Source organism: Ichthyophthirius multifiliis, assembly GCF_000220395.1.
Source record: "Ichthyophthirius multifiliis unplaced genomic scaffold scaff_1120509250489, whole genome shotgun sequence".
In the NCBI taxonomy this organism is placed as follows: domain Eukaryota; phylum Ciliophora; class Oligohymenophorea; order Hymenostomatida; genus Ichthyophthirius; species Ichthyophthirius multifiliis.
This window is the reverse complement of record NW_004086697.1, coordinates 1-19848: the sequence shown is the minus strand read 5'-3', so window position 1 is coordinate 19848 and position 19848 is coordinate 1. Positions and strand designations below refer to the sequence as shown.

At 16.3% G+C, this 19848-nt stretch overlaps 2 protein-coding genes across 2 annotated transcripts, besides 48 other annotated features; both read right to left on the bottom strand. All coding sequences in view use genetic code 6, as the record gives it.

Moving 5' to 3' along the window:
- Nucleotides 1-92: 92 nt before the first annotated feature.
- Nucleotides 93-160: a microsatellite.
- Nucleotides 161-302: 142 nt separating this feature from the next.
- Nucleotides 303-344: a microsatellite.
- A 1049-nt stretch (nucleotides 345-1393) lies between these two features.
- Nucleotides 1394-1427: a microsatellite.
- Nucleotides 1428-3314: 1887 nt separating this feature from the next.
- Nucleotides 3315-3482: a microsatellite.
- Nucleotides 3315-3489: a microsatellite.
- Nucleotides 3340-3487: a microsatellite.
- Nucleotides 3490-4425: 936 nt separating the features above from the next.
- Nucleotides 4426-4466: a microsatellite.
- A 12-nt stretch (nucleotides 4467-4478) lies between these two features.
- Nucleotides 4479-4677: a microsatellite.
- Nucleotides 4486-4631: a microsatellite.
- Nucleotides 4490-4677: a microsatellite.
- Nucleotides 4493-4677: a microsatellite.
- Nucleotides 4529-4677: a microsatellite.
- Nucleotides 4678-5963: 1286 nt separating this feature from the next.
- Nucleotides 5964-6056: a microsatellite.
- Nucleotides 5991-6051: a microsatellite.
- A 1058-nt stretch (nucleotides 6057-7114) lies between the features above and the next one.
- On the bottom strand, nucleotides 7115-7876 carry IMG5_077800 (short chain dehydrogenase reductase family protein, putative; the record flags this gene model as incomplete). The annotated part of the gene is made up of 2 exons (XM_004036501.1): nucleotides 7521-7876; nucleotides 7115-7413 (listed from the first exon to the last, which is right to left on the bottom strand). Coding segments are annotated over exons 1-2 (589 nt in total), but the record flags the coding sequence as incomplete, so codon positions are not given.
- Nucleotides 7418-7499: a microsatellite.
- Nucleotides 7418-7526: a microsatellite.
- Nucleotides 7877-8165: 289 nt separating the features above from the next.
- Nucleotides 8166-8215: a microsatellite.
- A 33-nt stretch (nucleotides 8216-8248) lies between these two features.
- Nucleotides 8249-8308: a microsatellite.
- Nucleotides 8309-8618: 310 nt separating this feature from the next.
- Nucleotides 8619-8663: a microsatellite.
- Nucleotides 8620-8669: a microsatellite.
- A 376-nt stretch (nucleotides 8670-9045) lies between these two features.
- Nucleotides 9046-9078: a microsatellite.
- A 1122-nt stretch (nucleotides 9079-10200) lies between these two features.
- Nucleotides 10201-10246: a microsatellite.
- A 1492-nt stretch (nucleotides 10247-11738) lies between these two features.
- Nucleotides 11739-11785: a microsatellite.
- Nucleotides 11739-11827: a microsatellite.
- Nucleotides 11748-11831: a microsatellite.
- Nucleotides 11751-11831: a microsatellite.
- Nucleotides 11832-12152: 321 nt separating this feature from the next.
- Nucleotides 12153-12227: a microsatellite.
- Nucleotides 12228-12965: 738 nt separating this feature from the next.
- Nucleotides 12966-13004: a microsatellite.
- A 960-nt stretch (nucleotides 13005-13964) lies between these two features.
- Nucleotides 13965-14042: a microsatellite.
- Nucleotides 13968-14041: a microsatellite.
- Nucleotides 13984-14048: a microsatellite.
- Nucleotides 14049-14773: 725 nt separating this feature from the next.
- Nucleotides 14774-14845: a microsatellite.
- Nucleotides 14774-14866: a microsatellite.
- Nucleotides 14817-14863: a microsatellite.
- Nucleotides 14855-14891: a microsatellite.
- Nucleotides 14855-14893: a microsatellite.
- Nucleotides 14855-14896: a microsatellite.
- Nucleotides 14897-15562: 666 nt separating this feature from the next.
- Nucleotides 15563-15608: a microsatellite.
- Nucleotides 15609-17016: 1408 nt separating this feature from the next.
- Nucleotides 17017-17087: a microsatellite.
- Nucleotides 17022-17129: a microsatellite.
- Nucleotides 17084-17125: a microsatellite.
- A 187-nt stretch (nucleotides 17130-17316) lies between the features above and the next one.
- Nucleotides 17317-18302, bottom strand: IMG5_077790 (hypothetical protein; the record flags this gene model as incomplete). Its single annotated transcript, XM_004036500.1, has 1 exon — nucleotides 17317-18302. A coding segment is annotated over one exon (531 nt), but the record flags the coding sequence as incomplete, so codon positions are not given.
- Nucleotides 18303-19230: 928 nt separating this feature from the next.
- Nucleotides 19231-19364: a microsatellite.
- Nucleotides 19271-19354: a microsatellite.
- Nucleotides 19272-19377: a microsatellite.
- Nucleotides 19294-19375: a microsatellite.
- Nucleotides 19354-19381: a microsatellite.
- Nucleotides 19355-19406: a microsatellite.
- Nucleotides 19378-19423: a microsatellite.
- Between the last annotated feature and the right edge of the window lie 425 nt (nucleotides 19424-19848).

Genomic DNA, 19848 nt, shown 5'->3' with positions numbered 1-19848 from the left:
GGAAAATAATTTAGTTGAAATATAATTATTTAAAGAGAAATAGAAAAGTATTAAATATAATTATATAAGGAAAGTATAAAGAATTTATAAAGTATATAATATATAATATAAATATATAATATATAATATATAATATATATATTTATATATATATATATATTTTATTTTAATTCAATTAATAATAAGATATTACAATAATTATTTTTAAGTAAAACATAATATTTTTAAATAATGAAAATATAATATTAGTTTGTAAATATAATATTTAAGTTAATTTATGTTTAAAACGAAAATAAAAGTTATTTTATTTTGTTTATAATTTTTTTTATTATTATTATATAATTAGATTTATATATTTTTAGATTATATAAAAAATAAAAAAAATATTTTATATCATTAATAAATTATATTATATTATATTTTTACAAATTAGTTATAAATATTTTTATTTTTTATATAATAAAGTACTATTATATTGTTTATTTTTATAAATGATTTATATATAACTTTTTATACATATAATTCTTTTAGTTTTATATTTTTTTTTATTTTTAAAATAATATAAAATTATTTATTGTTTTATAATAGATACTAAAATATAGTTATATATTAATAAAAATACTTTATAATTATATATACCTTATATAATGTAATAAATTAATTTTATATAAATATTTTGTATACTCTAATAAGTTTAATTTATATTAATTTTATATAATTTTTGATTTTTTTATATTTATTGAATTATTAATTATTTAAATTTTATAAGAAAATATTATCTTTTCAAATTTTTATATATTTATTATTTTAAATTTTTTATAAAATTAATTGAAAAAATAAAATAAAATAATATATTAAGAAAATATTTAATATATTAAAAAAAAAGAAAAATGAATAATAAGTCTTTTGAAAATTCTCATAATAAAATCGATAAAGTTATAAAAAAAAACTTTAATATATTTATAATAATATTCACCCTTTTTTATTAGTCATATAAACCTTCATAGACAGCTTCCTCTTAAAAAGATTAGATTTTTTAACAAAAATAAGGATAATTGAATGATTCATAAATTAATTAAGTACTTTTTATTAATAAAAAAGATAATTAATATACTTTTTTTATATATAGTCATAAATTAAACAAGATAAATAATATTAAAAAGGAAAATTAATATAACTATAGTAAGAATATTTTGATAATTTATATAGATAACTTTAAATAAATAATTTGGATGAATTAAATGTAATATTTTAAATTTTATATACATAGTAAAAAAAATATAAATAAAAAGGAAGCAACTGAAATAATTGAAAAAATAACTAAAAAAAACATGAATAAAATACAAACTGGGAATCAATAAATTTAAGTAAATAACAAAAAACATAAATATTTAAAATAAAATAAAAAATAATAATAAAAAAAAAAAAGGGAATAGTATATAGAAAAGGTAATGCTATTTTAACATCAGAAATAGATCAATAAATATTCGAAAATCTAAAGTTTTTTATATAATTAAAGATGATTTATATTTTATTTAAAAAAAGAAAAAAAGAAGAATTAATATTACAAATATAATCATATAACAGCTAAATAAATTAATTAGAAAGTTAATTATAGGATATATAAAATTCAATGGTAAAGAAAATGATTTTTTTAATTTTTTTTTTTAAACAAAAAAATAAAATAAAAAAAGTAGATTGCAAAAAAGCATAATATAATAGAAGAAGCAGTTATTGTTAGAAGAATATAAGAATATAAAAAGTATTAAATAATAATATAAATAATATTATTAAAAAAAAACAAAAAATAGATTAAAAGAAGAGAAATACAAAAAACTAAATGAAATATTAAAAAATATAAAAAGCTTAAAATCTTAAAAAATAGATAATCCTAAGAGTGTATATAGTTATCCTTTATTGAAATAATTTATAGACGAATAGGAAAAAATAAAGGAAAAATAGGCTAAAAAATTCATAATGAAAATTTAGGAAGAAAAGAAAGTATTTGAGGAGAGAAATTAAAAAATAGAAAACGAATTTTTATAAAAGAAATAAAAAGAACAAGATTTTTAAAGGGCAAATGAAATAAAGAAGAAAGTTTAATAAAAAAAAGAAAAAGAAGAAAATTTAAAATTAAAACTTAAATAAATGCAAGAAGAGAAAATAAAATAAACCGAAGATTAATAAATACATGAGGTAAAGTACAAAGTTTTATAAGAAAGAATACTTAAAGGAAAATTACCACTTTATATTAGATATGATAGGGAATATTCGAAGTCTTTGGAAAAAAAAAAGAAGAAGAAAAAGAAAAATAATTATATATAATTAAATAAAACCAAAAGTTAATAGAAGAAATGAATCTTACAGAGCATTAAAAAAAATATCTAGAAAATCTTAAATTAAAAGAATAATAAAGGATAAATGATTACAAAAAATAAAAGGCTTTACTCAAAGAACATATTTAAAAAGTCTAGGAATTCCCAGTTTCCAAAATATGGTAGTAATCTTAATAATATGATGCTTTTAATAGTCCTTCTGGTAAAAATTATTTTATTAAAAAAATAATATATGTAATAATTAATATTTATTATTAAGAATAAAAGAAATAAGCTTAAAAAGTTGTTGAATTAAGAACTAAATTTGCTAACGATGTAAAATTTAAAAAAGAAGTATATATAGATGAGGAAAAAAAAGTGGAACTTTAATAAAGAATTGATAAAATAAAGAACCCTTAAAAATACATAAAACCTATTTAATATAGAAAGATATCATAGGATTTTTAAAAAGGGAAAGAAAATGAAAACTTTGATATATTAGTATATAAAGAGGAAATAAAATTAAATAGGGAATATAATAAACATATAGAAAAAGGTGATTTGTATTTAAAAGAAATAAAAGAAAAAGTTAAAAAATATCCATAAAAGGCTAATTCTGAAAAACCTTTAATAAAATAGGAAAACGTAAGTGAAATAGCTAAATCAGAATCGAAATAAAATATAAGCAAAATAAATTATTTATAATAGATTTCTTAAGAATTAAAACTTTTTAAAAGATTGGAAAAAATGAATAATATAGATATATTAGTCAATTAAAGTTCATCGAAATTAGATCCTATTTAAAGGTAGGAGAAATTGATTTCGATTAGTAAGAAATTAGAAAATGAAGCAAAACATAGAGAAATTATTCTTAATATTAAAAAAAATAAAAATAATCTGTGTATTGATGATCTTGATAATAGAGAAAAAATAGATGAAATGTATTATTAATCAGTTAAGGCAAAATTAGCAGTATTTGATTTATATTAATGATAAAGTTATATTTATATATATATATATATAAATAAATACTATAATAAATATTATTTATTTAAAAAAAATATATAATAAATATATTTATTTATAAATATATATAATAATATATTAAAATAAATATAAATTTGTATAAAAATATATTATATATATATATATATATATATATATATATTTATATTAAATTTATTAACAAATAATTTTAAAATCAATCTATATTTATATACATATAATCTACATTATTTTTCTAACATATATATTATTCAAACTGAAAATAAAAAAGAATACGTTTAAATAATAAATTTTAAAATTGAATCTGTTGCTTAATCTTAATTATTATCAGAAACACCTTAAAATATACATTCATATTTTTTTTTATTAAAATAAATTCTTATATATACATTAGAATTTATATTTTTAAATGAGATTTTTCCTCCTAATACTTAAAATTCATTTCCTATTAGATTTTTTTGTATATTTTCTATAGAAATAAAGTGTTCGAAATAATTTCTAAAGTCATAAGAACTGCATGCTATATTAGTATCTAAAGAGATAATTTACGAGCAATAAGTAAGATGACTATTTTCCTAAAAAATATTCTATATAGACTCCTAATTACTATTTTAGAATGAAAAAAACTTATTTATAGAATTCGGGAGAACAAAATACTAAGAAAAAATTTTCTATTCTATATTGTAAGAAATACTTGCCTATATAAACTAAAAGGGTATTTCTTAAATTTCTATTAGAATCTCCTATTAATATTGGCTTTATTACATAAATACAAAAGGCACATTTTCAGGTTTTTTATAAATAATTAAACCTTTAAATTCCTATATATATTCTAACTTTACATTCTTTAATGGATATTCCATACTACGGTTTTCTAAGCATAAAGTTATTAATAAATATATTGTACCCTCAATCTCTTTTTATTGAGTCATACAGCCTATATTTAGGTATTGGTTTTGTGACAATATCATTTTATTTTTTAAACAACTTTTCTTTAATCTATATAGGTCTTCCTTTTCGATTTTTAGGTTCCAGTTTTAATGTCTTATTTCTTATCCTAAATAGATTTATAAATTTTGATTCTTAGATGTTATTTAATATCTAGTATTAACTAAAATATTATTAATATTAAATAAATTATTATTACTATATGTGTTTTATGAGCTATTTTAATTATTATTATATGAGTTATTTTAATTATTATCATATTAATTATTATTATATGAGTTATTTTAATTATTATCATATTAATTATTATTATATGATTTATTTTAATTATTATCATATGAGTTATTTTAATTATTATCATATTAATTAATATTATTTGATTTATTTTAATTATTATTATATGAATTATAATCGTCTTTAAATATTTAAATAGTTTAGTCGTTTTTTTTATTAGAATTCGGTCTTTTTTTATTCTCTATGATTGATAAAAGTAACTCGTTTTCCTCTCTTAAATTTCTGATTTTTCTATTTAATTGATTTTCTTTCATTTATGATTAGTTTTTGGTATTTTCGAGTGCTTATCGTGTATATTTGAGTTCAATTAGATATTTTTTATTTATTTTTTCGATTTCTATTTTATTTTTGCTTTCTTAATCTTTTATTTATTTTTCTTTTTCATAAAGCTTTTGTTATAAAAGGTTATTTTTCTCCAAAATTTATTATTAACTGGACTAAAAAACATTAATTTAACTTTAAAACTCATTAACTTTCCTATCTTCCTTATTATAAACTGGCTTTTCCTTTTGTTTTTTTTCCAAATCTAATTAAAATTGATTAATTTCGACTTCTTTATTGAAAAAAATTTCTTTCATTTTATTAATTTCGAATTCTTTTTCGACCATTTTTTCTTTATATATTTATATTTATTATTCCTGAAGTATATTTTCTTCTCGAAGTTCATTAAATCCTTTCTATAAAGCCATATATTATTATTATTGATAATTTTATTTATTATCTGCGGCTTATATACTATTGATTTAATTTATATAATTATTAGTATTGTTAGAAAAAGAATAATTTTCATTAATTTTTTATTTTTATTATAAATTTTCTAGTTTTTAAACTAAATATGTATTTTCTTCTTAATTTTCAATTAATTTTTATTTTTCATTTAAAAAATAAATATCTTCTTCTAAAATTACTAGCTTTTTTTTTAAAGACTATAAATCCTCATCCTATTATTATATATATTTCTTTTATTAAAATATTATTTAATCTTTTTCTTAAATTAATTTAATTTAATCTTCTTCCCTTTATAATATATATTAACTTTATTATTATGGTATTTCATATATTATATTTTAACATTTATATATTTATATTTCCTTTTCTTTCTTATTTAATTATTATTAATAAAATTATTTTAAATCATATATTTATTATTAGTAATGTTTATCTTTACTATAATGAACTGACTATTTACTTTCTATTTAAGATTAATCGATTTTACCAATTACTAGTCTACTTTTTTATTATATTTATTCATTTAAGGCGCTTAAAAACTTATTTATTTTTTATATTAAAAAATAATAAATAATTATACTCTATTATTATTGGTGTTTTTCATTTAAGAACCCTATTATTATTTTTTTGTCTATTTATTAAAATTGTTAGTTCTTTCGTGCGCATTTTCTATTTTTTATTCGTTTTTTTATGAAGTTATTTCTTCTTTTTTTTACTCGTTTTTTTCTTCTTTTTTTTACTCGTTTTTTTCTTCATTTTTATTATAATTTGTTGAACTTTCGAGGATAAACGAAATATTTTATTTAAGACTAGAAAGAGAAAATTTTCTATCTTTATACTATTAGAAAAATTCAAGAATTTGTAAAAGAAAATCTTAAAAAAAATAGATTTAATCGATAAAACTCTCACTAATCTAAGCATTTTAGATAAAACCATCTAACATTTTAGATAAATTATTTGCTTTTAAACAATAATTATCAATACTTTCTTAATTTAAATCTTTCAAGTCTTTTCTAATTTAACTTAAAACTCTTAAACTTACTTTAATTAATCTAATGCAATATTATCTTCTTCCATTTATATAATAAAACTACCATCAGAATAATAATACGCCTTTATTTGAAAAAACAATGCCTTTATTAACCAAGTTATTATATATTTCCACAAATCTAGAAGGCATACTATTTTCGAGAATATCAAAAGGGAATTTTTAACTCCAAAAAAATATACATTCAATTATATATTCAAAAAAAATCTCTTTTAAATGAAAATCTTAAATATTAATTAATTCTTTGTTCAAAACTATTTTTTAAAATTAAGGTAAAATATCGCTTTCACAAACAGATAAAATAAAATAATGAAATTCAATTTCTAAGCATTTTTATAGTAATTTTAAACTTCCGATACTAATTAAAGCCGTTTATTATTCATTAAATAATAATTTTTAAACATTATCTATTATTTATTGAATTATATCAAAGTTTTCATTTTTTAACTCATTTTAATATTTATCAAAAGCAACTTTCCATGTGTTTTCATTTTCTAATAAAAATATTAATTATTAAATATTCATTTTTTATATAAAATATATATATATATATATATATTATTAAACAAATATATATTTATTATATAACATTTATTTTATTATTTTATTTAAAAATAAAATTATTAGTTTTCTATATATATATAAAATCTTAAATAAAAATATTAATTTTCTTTTTTCCAAGCCATATATTTATTTAAACCAACTGCAAATTCAGAAAAATCCCATAATTCATGAGCTTATATTTAATCCTATGCTTCTTTGCTAATTTTTTTACTAATTTTATTATCTTAATAATACCCTCCATTCTATAATTTATCGAAATCAGTATAGCAACAAGTAAGAGTAGTTTAAGCACCATAAAAGTTACTTTTAGTACCCAACCAAATAAAAGGATAGCCTAAATAATAAATAGATTTTATCAAAAAACCATTATTATTATAAAAATAAGTTAACATATTGTTTCTTATAACACCAGGATGCAAACCTACAACTTTACAATTACCTCCATCTAATTTTCTAGCTAATTCATTAACAAATAGTAAGTTTGCAAATTTAGATTAACAATAAAATTTCCTAAATATATATATATAATTTAAATATAATTATATAAATATTTTATATATATATATATATATATATATATTTATATATATTTATATTATTTTTATCTATATTTCTACATATTTTTTTTATCAAATACATTAAGTCCATTATAGTCTATATTTTTAATATAATCATGCACTTTAGAAGACACTACTATAATTCTTGATTCTTTAGTATTTTTCAATTTTTCTAAAAGTAGGTTTGTGAGTAAAAAATGTCCTAAATGATTTACTGAAAAATTACTTTCGTATCCAATGGGTGATATTTTGAAATCAAGGTTAAATTATCCTCCGTTGTTAATTAATATATCTAATTTTTCATATTAATGGTTTATATTTTTCAGCAAAATTATATATACTGTCAACATTAGACAAATCTAAAGGAATAAATACTAACTTCTTATTTTTTGTTTTTCTTTATATTTCTTCTATTACATCTAATGTTTCGTAATTTCGGCACGCGAATATTATCGAAGCTCCCCTTTTCGCCAAATCAAGTGCCGTTTCTTTTCCTATTCCGGAGTTTGCGCCTGTAATTAAGACGGTTTTGCCATTCATATCTTTATGGATTTTACATTTTCCGCCATTGAAGTATTATTTAGTTAAATATAGAGATGAACATAAAGCAAAAACGGAAAGTTTTTTATTATTTTATATTTTTTTAAACATTTTATTTTTATATATATTAATAAATATCTATTTTATATATTTTTATTTATTAATAAAATGTATAATAACAAAAAAAACTTATAAAAAAAAAAATGTAAAAAAAACATTTATATCAAAAATTATATCTGTATATATGAAAATATAAATAATAAATAAATATAAATATAAATATAAATATAAATATAAATATATATATATTTATATATTAATTTTAAAATTTCTTTTATTTGTATTTTTTTTTTAAATTTAATTTTTTAGTATCGTTTCTATTTAATTAATTAAAATAATCTTTATAAATTATCTTATTACGTTTTTTTATTAAATATGAATTATTTATACTTGATAAATTATTTATTTTAAGTGTAAATATTTTCCTTATTTAAGAAATTTTTTTTTTTTTTTATTAAATTTTATTTTAAAAATAATAAAAAATATATAATTTTATATATTTTATTTATATTTTTTTTTAAAATAAAATACTTTATATTTTATTTTAACGTTTTTATCATATATATATATATATATATATATATATATATATATATATTTATAATTTATGTTTTTTTAAAAAAAAAATCACAAATAAAATATATATATATATAAATATTTTATTTAAAAAAAAAAATCTACTGAAAATAAAAAAATTAAAAAAAAATCAAACAATTAATATTTTTGAAGGTCCGATTCCCATCATAAACGCAAAATGCACCTCATCCTATCCTTCCCAGACTTAATGATTAATATTTTCCATTAAAAAGGTACTTCCCTCTTAAATATTTTCTACAAAAACCTTCATTTCTAATGGATTATAAGTAATATTTATTAAATCTTCTTATTCAATACTAAACAATTAGTTTTTTTTTAAGTTTAAATATCTATCACTATCGTTTAAAATCATCCCATCTTACGAGATCATAAAACAACCATGATTTTGAAAATTTTCTAATACAAAATTATTCTTAATACATTTATTTTTTAAGGCAATTCCAACCCTCATACACCCCCTTAAATTACTTAATTATTAAATTACGGATGTTTACACTGTTATTTGTGTTTTTTTATTTAAAGGTAAAGGCTATTCGCATAAAATAATATTATATTCATCTCCTGTTATAGGTTAAATAGCGTATTTTATAGGACGATCAAGTTCTTATAGTCTTTTTTCGATTTTATTGCTTTTAGTTATTATTTCTTGAGCTTTTAGTGTATTAGAAAATGAGTATATTTAAAAGTTTTACATAATTATATATTTTTGTTTGGTTTTGTTTTTTATTTTCACAATATATATAAAATATATAAATTATAAATACAAATCAAATATTTTTATTTAAGTAATTAAATATATATTAATTTTAATAAAGAGTATTTTCATCAAAAATACATAAAAATTGTTTCGTTTAAAATAATTCATTAGAAATTCCTTTATAGAATTTCTTCCAAAAAATAATTAAAATCATTAACATAAAAATGCTTTCTAAAGCAACAGAAATAACTATAAAATACTTATATTAATCGTAAAATTACTCATTCATAATCATAAGAAAATTCTTTAAATTAGCAATACACATTCTTAAATAAATAATAAAATATAAAGTATCATCAGAGGAAATAGTATTAATTTAAAATAAAGCAAAAGCAATCTTAAAACTTCTCAAATCTTCAATATGTAAAATTTAATTATATTCATTATATAAAGTAAAAAACGTATTTAAACTAATAATAAACCCTTTATTAAGAATTCCTCCATATAGATTTTAGCAATCTTTTAGTTAGAAAAATTATTCGAATTCACTATCCATATATTCAGGGTAGTTATTAATAGGAGTACATATATCATTTCTCAAAATATTAAATAAGTATTTTTCGTATAAAAAATCATTTTATCGATATATTTCTTGTTATATTTACACTACTTTTTAAATGTTTGTTAATAATTAATTATTCTAGAAATTTATATCATATAAAAAATTATTTGTATATTATTATATCTTAGCAGATAAATTTTAATTAGCCTTCATAGCCAACTTTATATTTCCTATAGATATAAGCTTAGAAAGATATGATTATAAATTATATATTTAAACTGCATTATATTATATATATATATATATATATATTTATTATAATATATATATTTACCTATAAAAAGCATATTCTCATAACTTGTTTATAAGAATTATTAAGATTGAAAATAATTTAAAGTCGGATATATTAATATAGAGCCAATAAAAATAATTATAATTAGAATAATTTTATAATTAAAAATATTAATTTTATTAGTTGAACTTATATTTTTTTTTTTTTATATTTTATTATTTTCCTATATATCTAAATACTTATTAATTTTATCTAAATTTCCTTACAGTTTATAAGAAGGGAATGTCCCAAAAAGGTTAAGAATATATTCCTTTTTTTATTATTTCACAATATACATATAAATGATTCCAAAAAACATTATAAAAGTAAACAAAATCGTACAAATAAAATTAAAATAAGCATAATCAATCAAATAATTAATATCCTAATTAAAATCATTTTCTGTAAATTTCTAAAGTTCTTCCATCCCTATATTAATAATAAATTAATTTGTAATAATATTAATATTCTATATAGGTTTTAAATAAGATTATTTTTATTTCAAATCTAAAAGGATTTAAACTGAATTTGCATAAAACTATATTAAACTCTGAAAGACATTTATTTTATATATTTCTAAATTGTACTTCTCATCGTAAATTTCTTCCCAATTAATAAACGTTTAAAGAGCCTATTATAGATTATGAGAGAAATATTATGGTTTTAAAACATAGATAATCTATTTTTATAATAGGTTAATTGCTTAACCAAAAGAATTAATAATATAATTTATTTTAGCCATAATTTATTCTTCAGTCAATTAATAATTTAATTTATTAATCTATAGAAAACTTAAAAAAGAAAGATATGAATAAATTTAAAAAATCTTAGATATTTAATTAATAGGCCATGAAATATTATATAACTCAACTTTAAGTATATCAATTTAATAATAAAAATAAAAAGAACTAATGAGAATAGTTATTATAATAATAAAAATAGATGTAATTCCAATAATATTCAATATAAAAATTTTTAAAGGTGGTTTATTTACTTTTAATTTTTTCAAAATCATATAATGATTTTCATTTAGTTTTTTTTATTCCGAATTGAACTTTTTAGTTTTTCTAGACTAACTTTTAGACTTACTACCCTATTCATATTTTACATATTGATTATTTGCTTTTTCGTCATCCTCGGTATTTCCGTAATATATAGAATTATTTTTACCATTATTTTAATTTACGGATTTAAAATAATTATTAGTATTTTATAATTACTGAAGGGAAGATTCTTAATATTATTATTTCGATTTATTATTTACAGGAGAAAAACAATTAATGCCATTATTATAAGAAGGTTCATCTATATTATCATTTTTCTATTAAATAGAATCCAATTCGACTAAACTATCTATTATAATAGGTTTCGAGTTTTTGGAAGCACTTCCTAAAGGCTTATTAGAATCCATATAGAAGCTATCTAAATATTTAAAGCTTTAATTAGTTAAAGTTTATGGTTTATTTAAATTATTACTATCTTAATAGCTACTATTATAAATATTATTATTATTAATATTATTATTAATATTATTATTAATATTTTTATTAATATTATTATTAATATTATTTTTATTATTATTATCGTTATTTATTTTTAATTACATTTTAAGATTTCTTATTGCTTCTTTTTTTTTTATTTCCATATAATTTTTTATTATTCAAAATAATAACATTAACCATATTAAACCATTCATTAAAAATAACCTAAAACTATAAATTTACCTAAAATATTTCCTCCTTTAATATATTATACCAATAAGTAACATTATTAGCAAATACTTAATCATCAACCCATAATTAATATACTGAAGGTTTAATAATTATAGTTTCATATATATTTTTTTCATTTAATGTCCTTTCATAATTTATATTCTTATATTGTTATTATTTATTTTTTTTTTAGTATTAATTTTTGTCATATTATTATTAATTTTTTTCACATTCTTATTAATATTTCTCATATTCTTATTTATTTTTTCTTTTAATTTATTCCAAAAGTTCTTTTGCGGCTGGAATTAATTAAAATAAGTTTATATTTTTTAATTAAATCTAATTAAAGTTTTTCCCCAGTATATTTTTTTAGAACTTTTCACATATTTATATACATTTATATTAATTATTATTTTCATTTTCTAATATAAAGCTTATATACATATTATCATCTTTTATGACTCTAATCCATCCAAAAAGTGTGATTTCTTATTCCTAATGTAGATAAAATACCTTATATTTAATAATTAAAGGAATAGCATAGTTTTAATTTATTTTCTTGCCCAAAATCAGTTATAAAGTGCTCAGATTTGAGTTTATATTATCCCTTTATAGGAAATTCTTTAGCATTTCTTCGTGTTATTTCTATATTTCCTTCGCCTGAATAATTCCTATATTTTCGTTAATTACTTCAGATACCGGAACATCGAAAATATTCTCGAAATTATTAGAAACTTTGATTATTTTGGAAGGATATTTTAATAAGCTTAATAATATAGCACATGAATTTTTGGAAAAGAGTCCCTATTTATATAAATTATGTTTATTTCTATATGAAATCTAAGGATTAATTTATTTATATATATAATCAAAGGCTATATATTTTTAGAAAATAGACTAAATAGTATTTAGTGTTGAATTTCGTGGGTTTATTTTTGAGATTTTGAGTATTTTTTTTTATATTTTTCTATTTAAAAAGCAGTATTTTTAGGCTAAATTTTCGAGTTTTTCTAATTAAAAAAAGTCTTTTCCAATTAAAGAAAGTATATTTTTTTTCAAAAGAAGACTAATATTTAAATCGTTTTTTATTTTTTATAAATTTTCATCAAATTTAATTATTTAAACTAAATCAAAATTAGATATCTCATCTTTTTTTTCATAAAATATAATACCTTTAAAATAATGTAATTATTATTCGTTTTTTAAACTTAGATTTTTGTTATTATTCATACAATTAATAATTTTAATAATACACCCAATTAAATTCTTCTCGATATCCTATATATAATCAAAATACACGAAATGCATCTAACAAACTTATTTGCCTTTTAAATATGATTCGAATCTATATTTTACGTACCAATCAATAAATTTCTTCCTTTTATTAGGTTATAAATGAGAATTTTCATCATTTTAAATACAGAAACAATCGTTTTTTGTACATTAAAGCATGTGTTATATAATTATCTTTTCAAAGAAAATACTCATGGTGCTTTTTACATAATCTTCATACCATACCTATATTGATTAAACAATATATCTTAAATAAACTTCTAATAAATCTTATTTTTTAGAAAGTTGAACGTTTTCGTATTTATATAATAATGTTAGAAAGTTTTTTTACATAATTAATGCTCCGATTTTTACATTAAATACAGTAATTATAATAATACACAAAAAAGCATTAATTTCGTTAAAAATAAAATTATAAATGAAAATAAAAGATATTCCTAAATTAATTAATGTTAATTAAAAGTTTATTTTTTAAATGTAAAATTATAAAAAGGAAACTCGAAAAATTATTAAGAACCTAATATAAGAACATAAAAAATTGCACCATAATTTATATATTAATCTTAGATTACTTTTATTAAAAATATAGTTATTAATTATAAAAATAAATCTAGTGAATTCCATATATTATCTCTTTTGCTTAAAAAATCTTATTTTAAAAATTTATTATCATAATCATTAATATTTAAAAAAATACCTAAAAAAATAAAAATAATATATATATGTATATATATTTATATATTTAATTATATATAATATTGTTATTTTATATATATTAATATAATATTTTTATTTTTTTTACTTATTAAAATCGTTAAAATTAAATTTGGTGCTGCTATATACATATATTATAGATTTCTTAAAAATTAGAAAGAAACACTCAGTGAAGGTATATAAAAAATATAAAAATAACATTATGATTTTAATGAGAACAATTTTTAGAATAAAAGATTATTTATTTATCGTTTTTTTTGTTAAGAAAATATAAAAAATATGAAAATAATAAAGAACTCAATTATTAATATAGAATTTACAATAGAAATAAATAAAAGGATATAAAGATATAATTATTCAATCCTAAAGTATAATTATTAATATAAATCTTCAATAAATTAATATGTATTTTAATTATTTCGATATTATAAAACTAATCAATTTTCAAAACTTAAATTAAGTAATTATAAATTTTACAAAAGCAATAATGTTAAACTAACTCCAAACGATCTATTGGCTTATTTTATTATTTTATGAACTTATTCAATATAAAATTATTTAAAATAAAATCTCTATTTCATATTATTATTTTTAAACATAATTAGTTTTTATTTTTAGTTAATTTTTAATAAAAAAATGATGCTAATTGTTATTTTATAAATATATTTTTTCGAATATATAATGTTTAAAAATTAATTAAGAAGATTTTCAAATGTAAATAAAAATTTAAAATCTTAAAAAAAATTAAAATAAGTAAATTTAAATATATATTAATAAAATATTAAAATAATCGTATAAATATGTTATAATAATTTTAAATATAAATATAAAAAAATTAAAAATAATCATATATAAATAATTTTAAAAAATTATAAAATATAAAAAAATTATATATAAATATATATAATATATATATATATATATATAATAATTATTATTTTTTTAATATATAAATAAAAAAAATACTATTTTATATTTATACATTTACATATAATTTTATTATTATGAACATATATTTTTATATATATCTTTATTTTATAAAAAATAAAAAATATTTTAAAATAAAATTGATGTCAAGAAAATCATAATTTATAGCGAGATTTTTTATTTTTTTAATCTTCTGGTGTTTTTTATATTTTTCGAACATTTTTGATAGCCACTAACCTATATTTATTATAATTAAAGCTTTTCCTGGATACTTATTGATGGTATTTGGATGTTTTTCTCTCTTTTCAATTGGAAAAGAATTATTTTAATTAAAAGAATATCCTAATGAATATTAATCTCTTTTATAAGAAATCGACTAGGCAAAAGAATTTTATTCAAAACAAGAAATTTAATTAGAATGAAAAATAAAATATTAAAATTAATTTAACAAGAAATTAAATTTAAATATATGTAATTTTATGATATTTTATAATGAATTTTTTTAAATAAATATTATTTAATATGAAAAAAAAGAAGTATAATAGAAGAATTCATATTTTTTTTAAAAAAAAAAATATAATCAATATATAATAAATAAAAAAAATTATTTTTATAATTTAAACAATATCTAATACAATTATATTTTACTATATATTTTTTATAATATTTTTTTTAAAAAAATATGTTTAATTTTTATAAATAATATTTTTAATTTAAATTATTTTTATAATTAAAACTTCAATACCATTTATAATTATAAATAAATAAAAAAATACTAATTAATAATATAAATTTGTATTTTTTTATTAATGAAAAATAATATTTTCTTTTAACATTAATAAATATCTTATTTTATGTTTATAATCCGCAAGTACATTAGTCTTTAAGCTAAATGTAGAATATATATATTAAAATATAATTATTTATAACTGAACATTATACCAAAAACCAATTTATAATAATAATATATATAATTATAATAAAAATCAAGTTCTTATTTATTATTTTCTTAAAATTACTAAATATACATTAAATTTTTTAATGTTGTTTTTTTCATCTTTTTTATTTTTTATTTTTAGTTTATTTTTTCTAGAGTTATTTTTATAAGCATCTATATAGATATTTTTTTAAAAAAAAAAAAAAAATCTTCCTTTTATTCTTATTAAAAGGTATATAAAAATATATATGGACTTTTTATTTAATAATATGTTTTTATTCTAATAAATAAATTGATTTTCAAGGTAATTTACAAATAATATCTTTAAAAAGGTTGATTATATATATAATATAGGAATATATTCCTATTTTCAGTTGATCTTTTACATAATATAAAGTATTAAATCAAATAAGAATAACTATATTTAGAAAAACGAGCTAAATATAAAATAAATATTATAAGGAGGGGGAGGAGGGGAGAAAAAAAAAAAGGACTAAAAATCTTACAAAAAAGTAATAAAAAGAATCTAATAAAAAAAAAAATTAAACTAAAATAAATTTCAGACAAATTTATAAAAAAAAAAAAATATTAATAATTATTATTTGTTTTTTTTACATATATATATAATCTTTTTTTTAAAAAAAAATTATTTTTATTGCTAAAAGAATACTACTTTTTCAAATCTTTAGTCTATGAAATTTGATTTATAGATTATAAATTTTAATTATTTTGTTTATATTTCTTGAATATAATGAACTTTATTTTTTAAACTAAATTTATATAGACAACTTTAATTTCGCTATTAAAAATAAATTTAATTTTTATTTTTGTTTAATAAAAGATATTTTACAAAGTATTATTTTAATATATATAAGATTAAAATTATATTATATTTTAATTATAATTAGAATAAACACAAAAAAAAGAATTGTAATTATAAGTATTATATTAATATACTGTTATTCCAATAAAAAATGAAAGTGGTTAATATATGATTGTACTTAATGTTTCATTCTCCCTCGTTTTTAAATATTTATTTAATAATATTTTATTTAAAGTTTTTTATATTTGAAAGCTCAATTAATTAAGACTTAAATTAAAAAATCCGCGATATATATATTCATTTTTAATTAATAATTACAAAATTAAATTAAAAGCAATTGAAAAAAAAAATAATAATAATAAAATATTTATATACATATATATAAATATATATATATAATATATTTATTATATTTATTTATAAATAATATATATCAAAAATATAAAAAAATATCAATAATATATATAAATATATATTATTTACTTATGTATAATTTATTTAAATGATAAAATTTTCTCATATAAATTGTAATTTATTTTATAAGCCTTATTTTAATTTTTCATATAATTTATTTGAAATTTAATCTAATTAATAATCTGAACGTTTATGGGTATTTTTTAATAAAAACTATGATATTTCTTGGGTCAAATTTTAGACTCTAATTCGAAAAAAGCAAATTACCGTAAAAACATAGGGAAAAATTTTACGAGAGGCTAATTATATATTAAAATAAGGGGATATAATAAAATTTCCTATATAAATATCCTAAAAATAACAACAAAACATTTTATTAAAAGATAAATCTGATTAAGAAATCTAACAAGAAGTTAAATTATTTAAATAAATGATAATATATGAGGATAAAAATATTATTATTTTAAATAAAGAAAATGGTATTAGTACCTAAGGTGGTTAAAATGTTAAATAGAATTTAGTCACTTTAGGCACTACTTATTTGTCTTAATTTAATTAGAAATATACTGTAGTACATAGACTAGATAAGGTAACATCTGGAGTACTTTTTATTCCTAAAAAGAAGGAAATTACTTAAATTTTTGGTACTTTGTTCAATTAAAAAGACTCATTAAGTAAATATTATATAGCCGTATTAAATAAATCACCTCCTTCTTTTTCTGGAATAATAAACTAGCCTATATAATATTCCAATTAGAAATAAAGGGCTATAATAACCTCTTTTTTAAACGAAATAGATAATTAATTTAAGAGTGCAAGGACTTAATATCAAGTATTGGCTGCATTTAATATCAAAGATGGTAAAATAGACCCTTATATAGTAAAAGATGATAAAGACTTCCAAAAAAATAAAAATTGTGAGTTTTGTTTGGTAAAAATAAAGATATTTGAAGGTCGAAAACACCAAATAAGAGTGCATTTTAGCGAAGTTTGTAAAGCTGCAATTTTGGGTGATATTAGATATGATTGGTAATAAAAAAATAGGGAAAAAATGTTCGGTTTTTTATAAGAAAGAAGTATATTTTTACATTGTTTTGAGACTTTTGTTAGAAACTAAGTGCTTTTTTATAAAATTTCGGAAGGAATATAAAATGATTTTTATGAGAATTAAAAAGGGGCGATTTTCTTAGATTAAAAAAAATAAGAAATTTAAGTAAAAGCGAAATTTCCGGAACATTTCGAATCTTTTTTTAATCTATGTTTTAAAAATAAATAATAAGATAAACTAAAATTATATAAATATATTAATTCTGTATATTTTTGAGAGAAAAAATAAAAAAATCAATATACATATATAAAAACTATATATTTATTTATATATATATATATTTTTAAATCAACAAGGTTTTTTTATACCTACTAATGCGCCACAATGTGGGCAAAAATGTTTTTTATTTTAACAGTCTTGAATACAAAAAGGAATAAAACTTAAAAGGACACCAATAATACATAATCCTATACACATACAATATGTAAAACAACCTGGTTCTACTAGAACATTACTTACGGCTGTATTTAGACAAACTTTACACTTAAAAGCTGTAGGGTTATCAAATTAACTTAAATCATTAGGAAGCACTATATTATTACTTTCTATGGGAATATTTATAGGATCATTAAATTATGGATTTTATTATAAAGGAGGAGGTGGAGGAAGTAAATATTAATTATTATTTTATTAATTTATGGGTTGCATATATGGATATATTAATGGAGTGTTTTATTCGTTATTTAATAATGGAGCACCTATATTATTATTATATTGCTAGTTTTAATGTGGTATTGGCTAGCATTAATATAATTAGTAAGGATCAGTATTTTATTAGTAGTTTTGACAAGAATTTGTTTGAGGTTGGGAATGATATTAAATTTAGAGATTTTATTACTAATAAGGAATATATTCTGGAGGTTATATATAATTTTAAGGGATATTATTGTCTTACATTATTTTTTTTGATTTTAATTAGATATATTTTTTTTTTAATGTTTATATATATATTTTAATAAATCTTATTAAAATAAGTTATTATTAAACAAAAATCATCTTATATTATTATATATATATTAATAAAAATAAAAATATGATAAGAAAAAAAAATTAAAATTTATAAATTATTTAATTATGTATTGATATTTATAGAAATTATATAATAATATAAATAATTATATATATATTTATATATATATATTATATATATTTATAAATATATTTATATAATTTATATATTATATATATTTTTTTATATATATTTTTATCATATAAACTATTTATTTTATATTTAATCTATTTCATTTTTTAAATTAGTATATAAAATTTCATTTTTATTTATGTTCTTTTAATAGCATAAAATATTTTACCTTGTTTTGTATATTTTATATTATCTATTTATTTTATTTAAATATTTTTTTTTTTAATTTTAATTTGATTCATATAATAAATTTCTAAAAAAATATTTAAATAAATGAATTAATATTTTGATATATTTTTCGAAAAACTATACAAAAAATATTTTTCAACTGATTAAAAACATGAACAAATCAATTAACTTAAAGAAATTTTATCCATAAATCCTCTTCTTATATATAAAACTGAGGAAAAATGGTTACAAAACAGATCAAAAATAATATTATTATGCAAAAACAGTCAAATAAAAGCTACAATATATTCCACAATTGGTTATTTTTCAATAATTCATTTAATAGGTTTATTTAAATTTTCGA